At 43.5% G+C, this 15,195-nt stretch overlaps 1 protein-coding gene across 5 annotated transcripts in view; it reads right to left on the bottom strand.

Moving 5' to 3' along the window:
- The window catches only part of CREB5 (cAMP responsive element binding protein 5), a 263,971-nt gene that overhangs the window by 14,004 nt on the left and 234,772 nt on the right, over positions 1 to 15,195 (bottom strand). For all 5 annotated transcript variants that reach the window (XR_011322443.1, XM_069772575.1, XM_069772560.1 and 2 more), the window contains one exon: positions 477 to 800. Coding sequence is in view for 4 of the 5 variants with exons in the window: in XM_069772575.1 (XP_069628676.1) it covers positions 477 to 800 (324 nt within the window). In the remaining variant the exon portion in view is untranslated. The remainder of the gene's footprint in view (positions 1 to 476; positions 801 to 15,195) is intronic.

Consider the following 15,195-nt stretch of genomic DNA (forward strand, 5'->3'; position numbering starts at 1 on the left):
CTCCAGACTTGAACACCCCCCCCAAACACACACACACCAGTGCCATTTTAATTCACTAAATATTGTGCCACGTATTTCTGCAGGTAGAACACATACAGCTCTTTAAATCTTGGCCTGAGAAGTTCAGGTTCAAGCACGTTAAGCAACCTATATAATATGCTAATCTCCATAATAAACCTCATCCATAAAAAGGTATGTGGCAATTTGCAGAGCTCAGAGCAGTGAAAAACCTTGGACCTCCTTATAAAGTAAGATACTACAAATGTCTAGCAAATTAAGCAGCAAAACAAGTTGTTGCTTCACTCCGTTTTCTGAATAAAGTTTGCACTTCCCCACCACCTGTAGCAGACATTTATGAGTAGCCTGAGGGGCTTGTACCTAACAAGACATTTGCGCAAGAAGAAACAATACAGAGATCAGGCTTTAACTCCACGTAACAGCAAAACCCAGCAATGCAGCAGGGCATGAAGGTCTACCTGTGCTTGTCCGCCTGAGTGCAGCGGGGGGTGCGGCGAGGTCTGGTGATGTGCCGGGTGTGCATGAAGGTGCGAGTGAGAGTGGTGGTGGGGATGATTCTGCTGGTGATGAGGCTGAGGATGAGGATGGTGCGCCGGATGCTGGTGCTGATGCGGGTATGAGTGATGAGGTGGCAGCGTCTGGTGCTGATGAGGATGTGAGTGCATATGATGGTGTGGCGTCTGGTCCTGCCGTGAGCTCATCATTTCCATCATGTGGCCCATGGTGTTCATATTCCCGTTCGACATGGCGGCAGGATGATGAGTCAGCGCTGCCTTCAGTCTCTGGAACAGAACAAGGCAGAAAATTCAGCATTCATACACGATGATCTGAGCAATCAGAATAAGATTTCTACTGTTGTAGAAATGGTGCCTTGTCCTGTGTTTTGAGATTTATTTCTTGCTGTTCCCTTGATAAAAGGCATCTTATTTCAGTTCGAGAAAGAACATATTCTTGGGCTCTAATCCTGTTTTCCACTGTAAATATGTAAAGATATAAACATCTGAACTGAAATTTAACAGTTACACATTTCCTACTGTGCTGCTGAGGAAAAATAACTGGCTCTCATCCTTTTCTCTTTGGCCAGCTCAGTAGCGTTAGCTTCATCAATTTTGTATTCTTGCAACTTTTAAAAAGGAAAGTCTGATTAAAATAAAGGTGAAACAAAGTTCCCCTCTTCTTTTTACTACAGATATTTTTTAAAAGACTCACTGATAAATATACTGCATTGCCATGTTTTTCAAATTCAGGCTCAAATATATTCTACAGCTGTACTTGTACCCAACCTGTTCTTTCATCAGAAAGACAGGAAAACAATGAGGGTGGCCTCAACCTGATCCTCTTTCTTTGCCGGAAAGTTCAAACATCTGCTCTGTTGTTACCACATGCTAATCGCTCTCTCTGTTTTGTACTCCTCATATTTTGTACTGTCACCGGATTGGGCCTTGGAGTCCTGACCAGGGCAAAAGTCTCCTTAATATCAATGAGATTCGTTCTCTTTTACCTGAACACCATCAATGGGCAATGGGAAGGGCTGCCACATTTTGCACTGCAGGATAGGGCCCGTGTGTACTAAGGCTATAGCTGAAATACAGAGAAAAAAGGTTCCCTTTCAGTGCAATTACAGGGTCATCCCAAAGCTGCGAGCTGTCCTGGCATACAGACACCTCGCTGGTGTCATTCTACCCTTGGATACTGAAATCACTGCTGTCCTACCAGAGTGTGCCAAAGGTAGAGCCTGACAGATGTCAGCTAGGAGAAGGGCTCCTTCCAAACCCATAGAAACCTCTTTTGCACCCATGGTTCTGCATCTTGCTCAACATAGAACATTCTTTACAGGCAGCCACCCAAGATCTCTTTACTTCTTTACATTTTTTAAGAAGTCAGCATGAGCTTGGTTTACTCTCACTAATGCAAGTAATTAGTCAGCAGAAAATGGTAAGATAAAAATGGAGGGAAGGAAGTCCATGGTATCACTTGATGCCAGACTAGCGTGATCTGAATAACCCATCAACTAGCTCATAGTTCATTATCCAGCCAGAGGATATAATGAATAGCAGATAGCTCATCAATAAGAGATGCTACCTATAGGACAGCCAGCAAGAAACAGCAGTGGTACGAGGAACAGAGGTGTGCCTTTCCTCATAGCTGTATCTGTGGGTCACAGGTGGCAGTCAGAAGATCCTACAGGCCAACGTGGCTAAAATCTGCCAGTGGAGGAGCAATCACCAGATTGAACTGCATTTTGGTTTTGTCTTTAAAGCAAAGAGAGTGACTGCCAGGACACTCAGAACCTATAGATGGGAATTTCAATCTACTTTACATTGAAATAACATCTGTCTGGACAACTCCACTGCAAGGCCATAAGTAAGGGCTCCTATGTTCAAAGCTGCTACCCTATAGTGTTTGTGCACCAGGGAGCGAGGAAGAAACAAATTCTTAAGGAGAAAAAAAAAAGAAAAAATATTAGAGAAAAAAAAAGAAGGTTGTTGAAGGCAGAAAGAAGTAACAAGGTCAATTCAAAGTGTCATCCTCAAATTTTTGTATCCCACATGTTTTTGCAGATTTCATGAAAGTCATTCCACTGAGACACTCTAATAGATCCATTAATCCAAATTTGGTGGCTTATTTCACTAACGATCAATTGGCTGAACAAGACTTTAAAAAAAAAGACAAGACACATTTGCAAAACACATCAGTGCCTCAGTTTGCATGAAGGAAAACGAGACTAATGACTTTTAAGAAGTTTCCTTAAGAAAGCGTATCAAACCATGACCACACTATGGCATGTGTCATAACGTCACAATTTTAAAAAGAAATCGAGGCAACTATAGCAGCAAGGTTGAATACCTCCTTCCCTACTTCTAAAGTCAGAACAGAGCTCAATCTAATATCAAGAGCAGTAACCCATCCTGGGTACAAAACAGAGGAACTGAGCATCTGTCATCCTTAACATTTCCGAAATCAAGTGCTATCCTGGTTACTGCAAGCAGCTTTTTCACAATGCTCAGAATACCTGGTGTTACCCAGGAATGTATTAGGAAAAATATGGAAAATACCACACGAATAAGTCAAGTCCTTCTGCACATCATTCTTCTTCAAAACTTGCTAAGACCTTTTTCATGGGGCTGAGCCACCACGCAGATGTAAGCCAAAACACCAACAAAAGCTGTCATAAGTTTGTTTTCTGCATCAAAATGCAGAATAACCAAGGTCTCATTAGCCAGCAGTTTCATGTGATGAATACCTAACAAAATCTACCAATGCTATATCTGTCAAAGACCTCTGAAACTGAACTACAGCATGTCTTATTCTAAACTGCAGACTTTCAAAGCCAAAAAAAAAAGGAGGGAAAAACTTAATCTGCGAATAAACATTTTTTTTCAGCTGTAAAAACTGCGGCTTATTAGTGTGGCGCGACTTCAAGGAGAATAAATTATTTTGTTTTCTTTCCACAGCCCCTTCTACCACATCCATTTATTTGAGATAGCAAATCAAGAGAGACAGTGAGAGGTCTGACATGCAGCTGGTTTCAGTCAATAGGGGTCATTTCCATTTGGTCTGTGTATTTTACAAGCTCCTTGTTCGCTGTTCCCAATGGGAGGGTGGGCCAGCTGCCCTGGATCCCAGTCCTGGTAAGAAACCAGCTCTCTACCTCATCCTGTCCCAGTGCAGCAACAGCCATTGCCCGGCCCTTTAACTTCGTGCTTAGATCAGCTCCGCAGCAGCAAGAGCCCTGCCTGCTTATGTACCCAGAGCAGCTTTTATCTTCCATTAATCGGTCGCTGCTGCCCATCAGAAACATTTGGGGAACGATAAACATTATTTTTTTTCATTTGGTCTTCAGCAAGATCAATTGTTTTGGATGTTTTAGTTAGAGCACAGGGAGGGAAAATCACCAGAACTTGGTGAACTCTTTGCATTGAGTATGCGTAGAGCTGGAAGGGCAGGCTGCATTTTTGTTATTGTCCTTTTTATGTGTGCTAATTGCAAACAGCTGTTTTAGTTTAGTGTCGAGTAAAATGCGATGGCATCAAAATTGACCTTACTGGACTGACTACATTAGCAAATCCCCTCTAGGATGAAATGATAACCCAGGACCTGATCCTGCGGCTGTTCAGTTTTTCAGGAACTGTGTGACTGACTTCAGCAGAGCCTGAGGGTACCTGGCAGTTCACAAATTGGGGCTGAAACAGAGGACTCGCTACTCAGATCTGCTCTCACCAAAACCCGAAATTTCTGCTAACCGCAGTGGCAGTGTTCTTTAGGGCACAATCCCTTTTCTCTCCCTTTTATAGTGCAATTTTCCAAAAAAGCCCCACCAACCTCAAGCAAAGAGGAAATGCAGGTGCTCCTCTTGCCTGGCTTTTAGACCTTACTGATTTTTTTATCATTTCATCAAAGTAACATAGTGACCAACATCAGTTAGAGCTGATTTCCACTTGATCATGACATTTCCATTAACAGCTGTCAGTGACACAGACAACATGAGAATCCTTCACAGGGAACAGCCTGCTTTGCTTCTGATCAAGTGAATAAAGAAAATTCCCTTTTGATCCTACAGGAAGCCAGAAGCCCATATAAACTCTCATTTTGATGCTTAGGAGGAAATAGAAACAGTGGATATTAGTGCTCCACAAGTATGAGTGTTGTGTTCCCTGTACTATTGCTCATGGTAATGCCCCTAACTGACACATTTACTCTGAAGCCACCCTACTGAATGCCATATGAAGTTAACACTCCAGAGAAGTTATCATTGTACCTGGAATACTGGGGGTTTTTTTGGAAACAGACAGTTTTCACAGTGCTTCCTCAATCTAAAGCCTGACATCATGGTGCAGTGAATTGCTTGATGTTTCCTTTTATCAACATAGATCATAATCTATTTGCTGAACATCTTTGGGCAAATCCTAAGTCTGCTAAAAAATGGGCTACAAGCATTTGAGATCACGAATGAAAAATAATACCAGCTTCCCTAACACTTCTGCAGTTCAGGATCTTGCTGCTTTCTAATTTTTCTCTATCATGACATGTATTTCAAGGTTGCCTTCAGTTTTGCCTCACCGTTCTTTCTCTAGAATTGCTAGTGAAAACCAGACAGCATTTTTTTCAGTTTGTTAGAAGGGTGGAAAAAAAAAACCAACCCAAAACAAACTGTAAATTTGGAGGTTGCTTTTCCCACAACTAAAAACTGAAATAATTTGGGGGTTTTCATATATATATATATAAATATTTCTAATATTTATAGCACGTTATATTTATAGTGCAACAGGCTATAAATATTATATGCCATGATCCGTATATGACAATAAATGACAACTTTCTCCCATTTATTCCTCAGTGGAGAAAGGACAAAAATCTCCTCCAATTTTATAGATGTTATTACCTGAGTGGTCTCTGCTTGCATCAAACAATAAGCTATTATATCATCCAGCTGAATTTTAGGTTGGGACAGACATGGAGTGCTGGTTTTGAATAGGATTGAATTGTTCTGAATAAGTACTGCACTCAGAAAAAAACTCTCTTCCCCTTCTGGTCTGCATGCCCAAATCCCACTAAATTAGAGAATAGACAAGACCAGCTGTAGTATCAGCTTAATGTCTGGTATATTCTTATCAGAAGATTATATCAGACCCCTGTAGGCAGATGGAATATGATCTCAAAGATATTTTCTTGCACTAGTGACTGTGATTCTGGTCCCTGTTATACAGGGGTTTAATAAGTTCCCCAAAGGGGATAGAAGAGACTAGAGAGGGGTGTGAAATCAGAAAAAAAATACAGACATCAAGCATTTCCACACATCTGCAATTAGGTAGCAGCCTCAGGGTAAAAGTCTTGATTAGCCAAACTTCATGGCAAGTGTACCATTGACTTCAGTGGCACTAATATTGTTTTCTCATCTGCAATAGTCAAGTTTTCGCTCCTCTAAGCGTTGTACCCAAGATGCATACACGGAGTTAAGCTGGTGGCAGCTAAAGCTGTGAACAGAACTTCACCCAGCGTATTTCAGAGCAGCACACTGAATTTTATCCTTTCCTCCAACTATGACTGCGATGTGAGAACTTAAGCATAAATGTCACTCAGGTCTTTTATAGTTGGCTGCTTACAAGCATTTCACAGTGTAAATAACAGAAGCCACTCTTTGCAAATGTTCCACTCACATTCACAAAAGCAAATTGGAGGCGATTCATCTCCACCCAATAAGTGAACTGCAGATACTTAGGAGCACATTTCAGAGACTGGTGATTAGAAAGTCTCTGGTGCCACATTAAAAGCTTGCTCCTACATTTCTTGTCCAGTAAAATACAGTCCTGCATACTGACTGAAGGAGTAAGAGGTGTGAGAAGGACATGAAATCCAGAACCGAAGTGACACATTACACTAATGTAAAGAGAAAAGGGGGATGCATTTAATCCACAACTCGCCAGTAAACAGCACCAAACTGTTAATCTTCCAATTATTCTCAGGCTGTTTGGCAAATCTGAATTATACTTTTCCCTTCCTTTGTGCTTTCTTTCCTACTTAGTCAGATTTTGTAACAACACGAACAATGGATCGTCATCCAGGCTTCAGTGCAGCTTAGCCTCTAATAAAAACAACAAATTTGCTCCCTTGTCCTTCCAAACGCAAACTGAATTAAACTTCAGCAGCAAGCAGCGAGAATTGACTGCAAACAATCAAAGCGGCAATAAAACTAATAGACACCATGCTGCTCAAGGACGGGTCAGCTGCAAGAGCTGCTTCAGTGTCCCTGAACGTGGGGCGCAGAGGAGCTCCGAGCAGCCACGCTGCCCGGTGACATCAGTCCCAGTGACACCTCCCCGGACGACTGCCAGTTTTAAGTAATCCGATGCAGGTTACAGCCACGGTGGCCCAAGGGTACTCTGCCAGAACTGCCATCTTCTGGTGACGGCATTTCATTGAGAATGGCCACAGCTCCAGGGACAGCAGAAAACACAAGTGAGTTTACATCTCATCTCCACCCAGCATTTTCCTTCTGTTCACCTCAAAGCACCTTGCAAAGGAGAAAAGCATCATTATCCTTGTGCAGTGCACCACCTTTTTAAGGATTAGAAACAGAAAAATACTAAATTCTCCATTCCTATTCTACACACATTTTTAATGAACAAGTAGATTATAATCAAGACAGAAAATACACTGAAAGTACAGTTTGTGCTTCTCACTATATGCTATTTCTTGCATGAATCATTTCTCAATGCAGTGTTAAACAACTGGATTTGATTTGCACAGGAGTCAGGAAATGTAAGGTTCAAAAAATCAAACCCCTAATTCCCACCAAGTCTAAGTCAATCCCTGCATGTGTATCCATGACAAGGGATATTTAATTATGTAATCACACAACAGACAGCGAAGTGATTTATTACTGGCAAATGGTGTCATACAATTTCAACATACAATACCAATGGAAGGATCCAAAAAATACAACCAACTTCTGCCTGATTTCCCCTCTGTGTGCCAAAGTCCAGAAGGAAAGCTGTTACTCAGCTGCTACCTACCCCTAGAGAGGCAGGTTTCTGACAGCAATATTCCTGACAATCTGGGGATTAATTGCCTGTGCCTGCTATCAGTAGGCAGGCACATACCTAATCACCATCCTAATTCTCCAAATAGACTGTCTTTCGCTTAGTTACTCTGCCAGATTCATCTACGGGATATTCCCATGCATGCTAAGTTGTCACCCGTGGAAAACACAGGAAAAGGAGGTGGCAATAAAATCACTCAGTGTTAATAGCACCCCGCAAGGCAGTGGGAAAACTTGGGCTTGAGGGACCTGAGTCTGTACTGCCCATCTGCTAGATCTATTCTCTAATGTCTGTATTACAGCTCATTCCCAAGCCAAGAGACCACGGACTCTTTCTTCACGTTGGACATAAAACACTTTGGCAGAGCCTCTGGCAAAGGGGCTGGAGCTCAGGTCTTCCTTACTCCTGCAAGCAAATGCTATAACTAGGTTTCTAAAATCATGTTCCCATCTTCTAGTACAATGCAAGTGGGAAGTGCTTGTACAGTGCTTGCATTGCTATATATATATATCTATATATCTTGCCTGAGCACACAATGAACATTTATGAAAGTATTAAATGAGAAAAGTGGGAACTGATTTCAGAGGAAGTTTGGGGAATTTCCTGTACAAGCCAGATACAGAGCAAATCCTCAAATCAGAGCACTCTAACACTGGAAGGAACACTGTGGGTTTGGGTATTTTAATCTGTACTCAGAGATCTGAAGGGATTAGCACCGCAAAAATCTCTCTCTGCAGAATAGCGCTCTGAAGCCTCGAGAGCCCTTAAGGAGTGACCAGTTTCTTCCCGAGGATGCAAGTTGTTTGCTTTTCTTCTCCCTCTCACAAGCATAATATATACACCAAGGACATGAGAAAGGCAGGTTCAAAGTCTTCTTCTGTCAGAAGATTTCTGAACTTTCATCACCGACCTCTCACTAAGGCTGATTATGATTAAGTCATTCACATTCAAAGAAAAATGCCATCCAAGTATATAAAACTTTGGAGGTTTTTTTTTTCCTTCACTGATGTGATTTTTCAATACTCGTTTTTCCTGGATTAAACCCAGCACATTTAAAGGGCTACTAGGAAACCAGAAATGGGATACATGTGCACTTAAAAGTGCTTTGATTTCATCCCAGATGTGCAGTGCTCAAGGGCGTAAACACACCCACACGCACGCGCGCACACACACATACTGACTGTGTAGAGGATACGATCTGATCTGTAGATTTTGTTTCAAGATTATACCAACCAGACTCTGAAATGTAAAACCGAAGCCCTGACCACTTACAGCCATTAGGGATCCCAGGGCTCTTTGTGAAAGAGTATTGATGTTCATTAGCCTATTGGCCCGACTGCAGAATTCAATGCAGGTAATTAGATGTTGTCTCATTATCACGTAGTTTCAGGTGAAGTTATTTTTCTCCTTCGTTTCTAAAGTTAAGCGATTCCTGAAACATTTTTAAAGCATTCATGGATATTTATTTTTCTGAAGAAATTACTAGAATTTAAAGTACAGTACAGGGACATATAAAATGAGAATGTTCTTATGGGTTATTTCACATTTTTTTAAAGCTGAATTCCAGCATCTGACCAAAAAAAAATGAAAATAGCATTTTAATTCAGCAGACCGCTTTCAATCATCTGCCTACGAAAATCTAGTGACTAGTGACTTTAAAAACATGCACTCGGGTATGGCATGTAGTATATAGATACAAACTGTAAAGAGGTGAACAGGTTCATTTAGTGTCAATTTTCACTGTTATAAAATAAATATAATCTATGCTGAGAGTTATCTGCATGGATATCATGAATATTCAGCATTCAACATACCAGTGTTGATACGTACTGTCCTTTTACGCCCTCATGCAAGGTCTCTTATGCCCTCCCACCTTTCCCCATATTCTCCCCCTAACTTCATCTCTCAGGCTCTGCCCTCCACTGTGCCCCTTTTGTTCTTCACCTGCAATGCCATCTCCCTTCATTCGTACACAGCTCAAGTTGCTGCCTTGTTTTTCACCACCTTGCATGTATCAGCTGCTTTTAAACAGCAGTATCTTGGGTCAGACGCGTTGAATTTCAAAGCCACTTGGGGCTCCAGGAACAGCAACATCTCAATCCTCTATCAGATATGAGCTAGCTACTCTATCAGTGTCACGAGGTTTTTTATACACTTTAGGATAGCTACAGTGTGAAACAAGAGATAAAGAGAATCAAACCCCCAACTCTTCTTTTTTATTGGGATTAGTGATTTACAGTAATAGGCTTTACTTTGTGTTTGAAGGGGCTAGGAATGCATCCACACACACTTACCATGGCTCAGCTGACGAGCAATGACTTACTAAAATGCAATATATCAGCTGCTCACTCTCTTGCACATGGTATGGTTACTCTTTGGCAATACTGCTTTTCAGAGCAATGTGTCAGAACAAACCAAAAAACCAGCGTTCCCCAGGGAAGGGAAGGATGCTGCCTGCTTGGTGAGCCATTGACTCATCCTGCCATTTCTGGACAGCTGCATTTGGCTTTCCTACAGCACATACCACAGGATACAGAACAAATTTGTACAGGTTAGGGGTCTGGCTAGACCCACAGTTGTGGTGGCTGTCACACAAGCAGGATTTCCTTTCCAGCACTGAGTGACAGGTACAGAGTATCCTGCCTCGCTTGACTCTGGACTCTTCCCTCTCCCTCCTGCCCAAGGGAAAGAGGGCAGAAATAACCACTTAAGGGCAAACTCCTGGGAGCAGGGCCCTGCCTGGGGACAGGCAGGCAGAGGGTCCCCGCAGCACCCTGCATCCTGAGGGAGGCAGAACGGGTCGTCTGTCGGGTGAGCATCCCCCACGGGGACAGGGTGATGCTAGACCCAGACACCTTCCCACGTACCAGGAGCAGCTGCCAGGATCACAGGAACAGGCAATTCCTGCACACCAGTTATCCGTCCGTGCTCACTGTCCTTCACAGCATGGATGGGTCTTCCAAAAAGCACGTCAGGGATCCGGCTGCTCCTGCTATTGCCCTACCTTCCTTTTTTTTAATATTTCTTGTGTACTTCCACTGAGTGTGGGAGAAAGGCATAAATACCATCTTGTTTTGGTGCTTAACACATCTTCCTGTCTCCTCTCCCAGCCTTGCCGACAGCATTATCCATCTTCCTGACACCACCATTGTCTGATTCATTTGACATATGCACCAGAAAAAAATGTCATGTTCTGAACAAGAACATAATGCTGTGATCTCATTCCCATCTCAGACTCCTCAGCAACTCCACAGCACCTCCCATTTCTTGCTGCTTTAGAAAGGCAGGGACTAGGAAGCTTTTCCAGCTTGCTCACTGGGAAGCTTAAGGAGGAGATGTGGTGAAGGGAAACCAGGCCACCAAAGGCACACAAGCACTTACACAAGCGTGTTGGAAACCAAGGTAATGCCACAGAAACTTCCGCTATTTACCTCCTACCTAGAGTGTGAAGCAGCAAAATCTGTCTCATCTCCTGTTACATAGGGCTGTTGAGGGACTCTACATAGACATGTGTTATTTCCAAAAGGGAACAGCACTTTGAGAGGTGATGGCAGGGACATTCTGACTGTATTATGGAAAGCACTGAGCCCTTCTGTCTCATCATTTTCCTCTCTTTTGAAACAAAAAAGCCTGATGCACTACCCACCCCTGTGACATTCAGGACTAAGGGTTATGATGAAGTTCCTGCTTTTGGCTGGCACACCAGCAAGTCAACGTAAGGCTTCCTGATGCCTTGTCTCACAGAATCATAGAACTATAGAATAGTTTGGGTTGGAACGGACCTTTAAAGGTCATCTAGTCCAACCCCCCTGCAGTGAGCAGGGACATCTTCAACTAGATCAGGTTGCTCAGAGCCCCATCCAACCTGACCTTGAATGTTTCCAGGGATGAGGCATCTACCACCTCTCTGGGCAACCTCTTCCAGTGTTTCACCACTCTCATCATAAAAAAATTTCTTCCTTACATCTAGTCTGAATCTACCCTCTTCTAGTTTAAAACCATTACCCCTTGTCCTATCGCAACAGGCCCTGTTAAAAAGTTTGTCCCCGTCTTTCTTATAAGCCCCCTTTAAGTGCTGAAAAGTCCCAATAAGCTTGGGTGAACAATGCCAATACTCTCAGCCTTTCCTCATAGGAGAGGTATTCCATCCCTCTCATCATTTTTGTGGCCCTCCTCTGGACCCGCTCCAACAGGTCCGTGTCTTTCCTGTGCTGACGGCTCCAGAGCTGGACGCAGTACTGCAGGTGGGGTCTCACCAGAGCGGAGTAGAGGGGCAGGACCACCTCCCTCGACCTGCTGGCCACGCTGCTTTTGATGCAGCCCGGGATATGGTTGGCCTTCTGGGCTCATGAGCGAACATTGCCGGCTCATGTCCAGCTTTTCATCCACCAGTACCCCCAAGTCCTTCTTGACAGGGCTGTTCTCAATCCCTTCATCCCCCAGCCTGTATTGACACTGGGGGTTGCCCTGACCCAGGTGCAGGACCTCTCACTTGGTCTTGCTGAACCTCATGAGGTTCACATGGGCCCACTTCTCAAGCTTGTCCAGGTCCCTCTGGATGGCATCCCATCCTTCAGGCACATCAACCGCATAGCTCAGCTTGGTGTTGTCTGCAAAGCTGCTGAGGGTGCACATAATCCCACTGTCTATGTCATTGATGAAGACATTAAATAGTGTCTCCTCCTGTTTGGTCACACCCCTCATTGCCCCTCACATGCAGCTTCTGTCTCAGTCACAGGAGTTCACAATTTAAGGGCAATTAAGAGATTGCTGTGTGCTGGCAGCTGAGGCACGGGCAGTCTCACCCCAAACATGTGCCCCAGGCTCCTGCAGCCTCTGTCCCTCTTTCCCAGCAAGCCACAGGAACGTCAGCATCCCACCACTGCCTACGGCCTTAATAACCCATTAGCAGTCTAGGCAAATGCGTTACTCTCTCACGGCTACTTCTCTTTGGAGATCTGCCAAAGGAGAAAAGACAAGGGGTGAAGAAGGTGGAGGCAAACCAAATCAGGAGCTTGGGTGGACGGGGGAAGGGGAAAGGGGGGACAAGCTGGAAAAGAAAGGTTGAGGCAGCTAATTTTTTAATTTTTTCCCTGCGGTTAAAGCATTGACAGATAATTTATCACACATTTTGATGGTGCTCCAGCTGGCAGGGAAAAGAGCTATCTGTTTATTAATTCAATTATCCTGCTTATTTATCAGCAGAGGGCAAGAAGGTGCGGTCCCAGGCCAAACTGTGCCAGTCTCAGACCGCCTGCTGTCAGGCTGATAGGACGACTGGGAGTGGGAACATCCCACCCTGGCTGCTCCGGCCAATGCACTCATCACCGCATTATCTCAGGCCTCCTGAGGTAAGAAAAGGAAAAAAAAATGCAAAATTTAACAGCATACATGATGTACATCAATGAACGTGCAAGGCAGGCTTACAACCAGAGCCACATGGCTTTGCTGCCACCAATTCAGTGCTCTAAAAGTATTTGTTATGTCTGACATTCTGCCCAGAACTGATTTTTTAATTCATTAAAATGGATGAATACACTTTGAATTCTGAGTTCAGTGGGGATAGTGTTCAAACCAACTGTTGTGGTTTAACGCCAGCTGGCGACTAAGCACCACACAGCCACAATACAGTGCCGGGCTGCTGGAGGGGGTAGGAGAGGGCAAAGAGGGGGCTGCCCAGGTACCCACCACCACCATTTGCCATCTTTGAAAAGGGGACGTTTGGGAGGAAGGAAGAAAACAGAGTGGAAAAAAAAGAGTTGGCCTTGGCCATAGAGAAATGCCCTGAACTAGGAAAGCATTTCAGAGGGCTGGGATAGCAGGGAGGCTACAGCAAGGCCTCCCCTGTCTCTGACTGCAGGCAGGGTTAGTATTGCTTTGGTTTGGGCCAGTGCCAGGTATTGCCACAACTTTCCTCTGACTCTTCTTCAGTCCGCCCTGCTCCATCCCTGGCCCACCTCTTTGCTCTATGGGGCTGCCTATCTAGGACTACTAGGTTTCTTTCCCATTCACTAAAGAGTCAAAGACTTCTGATTCTTGAAGCTCCGAATTCCCAAAATGTTGTGCAAAACGCTGCTTGGAGGTATCTGAGCTGAGGTGTTTCTAACACAAAATATGTGAAAAAATCAGTGATGATGGAGAGCAATTTCCTTATAGCCAAAAAAACCCTCAGCCCTAGAAACTGCAGACCATAATTTCGACGTGATTTCAATGCTGTCAGAAACGGTGTTTATTTTTCTCTTGCTGCTTCTGTAAACTGTCCGGCTTCCTTTTCTATCACACATAAACACAGTTACAATATAGAGGTACTGGCTTCCAGTTTAGCTGTTAAAAGACACTGTGTGGCTTCCCATTCATACAAATAATTCCTGCAGTGCTTTGACTTAAAAATGAGACTGCTGACAAGGATAGAGGGGTCTCCTTGGGATAAGGCTAGGATGCACATGCTCTCAAATGCTGCTATTGTTACTCTTCTCATTTTGTTCTTCCACCACCATATCAAAGTAGGATGGCAGAGAATGTTTCCACTGCAGATGAGCTCACAGGAGCCTTTAACAAAAGGTTCACTAGAAATGCATCCCCTCCACCCCCCAGCTCCATGGCCAAGTTTGCCTTTCAGCATCTCCTGGCTGATGATTAGTTTAATACTCTGAACCAAGATCCTGCTTGACAGATGATTCCACTACCACCGATAGTTTAGGCCACATATCAACATTTTATAAATTCTTAATTTTCTCACTGCAGCCATATTGAACAGTTTTGTGCAAATGAGGCTTATAATTACCCAGATAAATCAGTCCAATGCAGTATTTCTTAGGATCTTTCTCAATTTTCTCCCTGGAGGATGGGATCCCATCTGCTTCACTACATTCAGGCTAATTGAAGGGCACTGACTTTTCCAAATGGATTCATTAATTACTCTAGCCAGATTCTCTGTGGGGTTCTTCGTTCAATGGGTGACACTTGGGCTGTACTATACCATCCACCCATGTTTAGCAATGTTGCTCTCATTCTCAGCTATGAGCTAAAACATTTGCAGACGCGTTGGCAGGAACGGTTCTGGCCTTAACTGTACAGTGTTACAAAACAAATGTAATTCCACTTCTCCTTTGCTTCTAATTTAATATGCATTCAGAATCTATAAATATTGTAACCACGACTGTTTCAATATGTTTTACTCGTTGCCATCATAAATATAAGCAGCCGCCCCAAAGAAGAAACCGTAGGTTTACAGGTACTGCATTGCCAACAGCAGAAAAAGAAGAGAAATGAGCATTTACTGTGACGTTGCAGAAAATCTGGTATGTGTGGCAGCATAATGTGAAATTAAACTATTAAACTTAATTGCAAAGCTGTCCTATATAATTCTGGGCCTGCATTGATTTTATTTAGTACAGCAGCAGCCCGGTTTTTCAGTAAACTCACATGTAATCATATTGCTGACTCAAACAACAGGCAGACACCGAAGAAAAATAAAGTCCTATCTAGCAAAGACCTAACTGAGGTGAGGAAGGTTGTGGTGGTAATCTTCAGATAGGAGCATGCAGAAGGGAACCTGCCAGCAGTCGCAGAGTCTGGCTCTACTGGAAAGTTTATCGGCTTTCTCCAATAGCAGGCACAATTTCACGCTACTTAA

Source organism: Haliaeetus albicilla, chromosome 2 (genome assembly GCF_947461875.1).
Source record: "Haliaeetus albicilla chromosome 2, bHalAlb1.1, whole genome shotgun sequence".
In the NCBI taxonomy this organism is placed as follows: Eukaryota; Metazoa; Chordata; class Aves; order Accipitriformes; family Accipitridae; genus Haliaeetus; species Haliaeetus albicilla.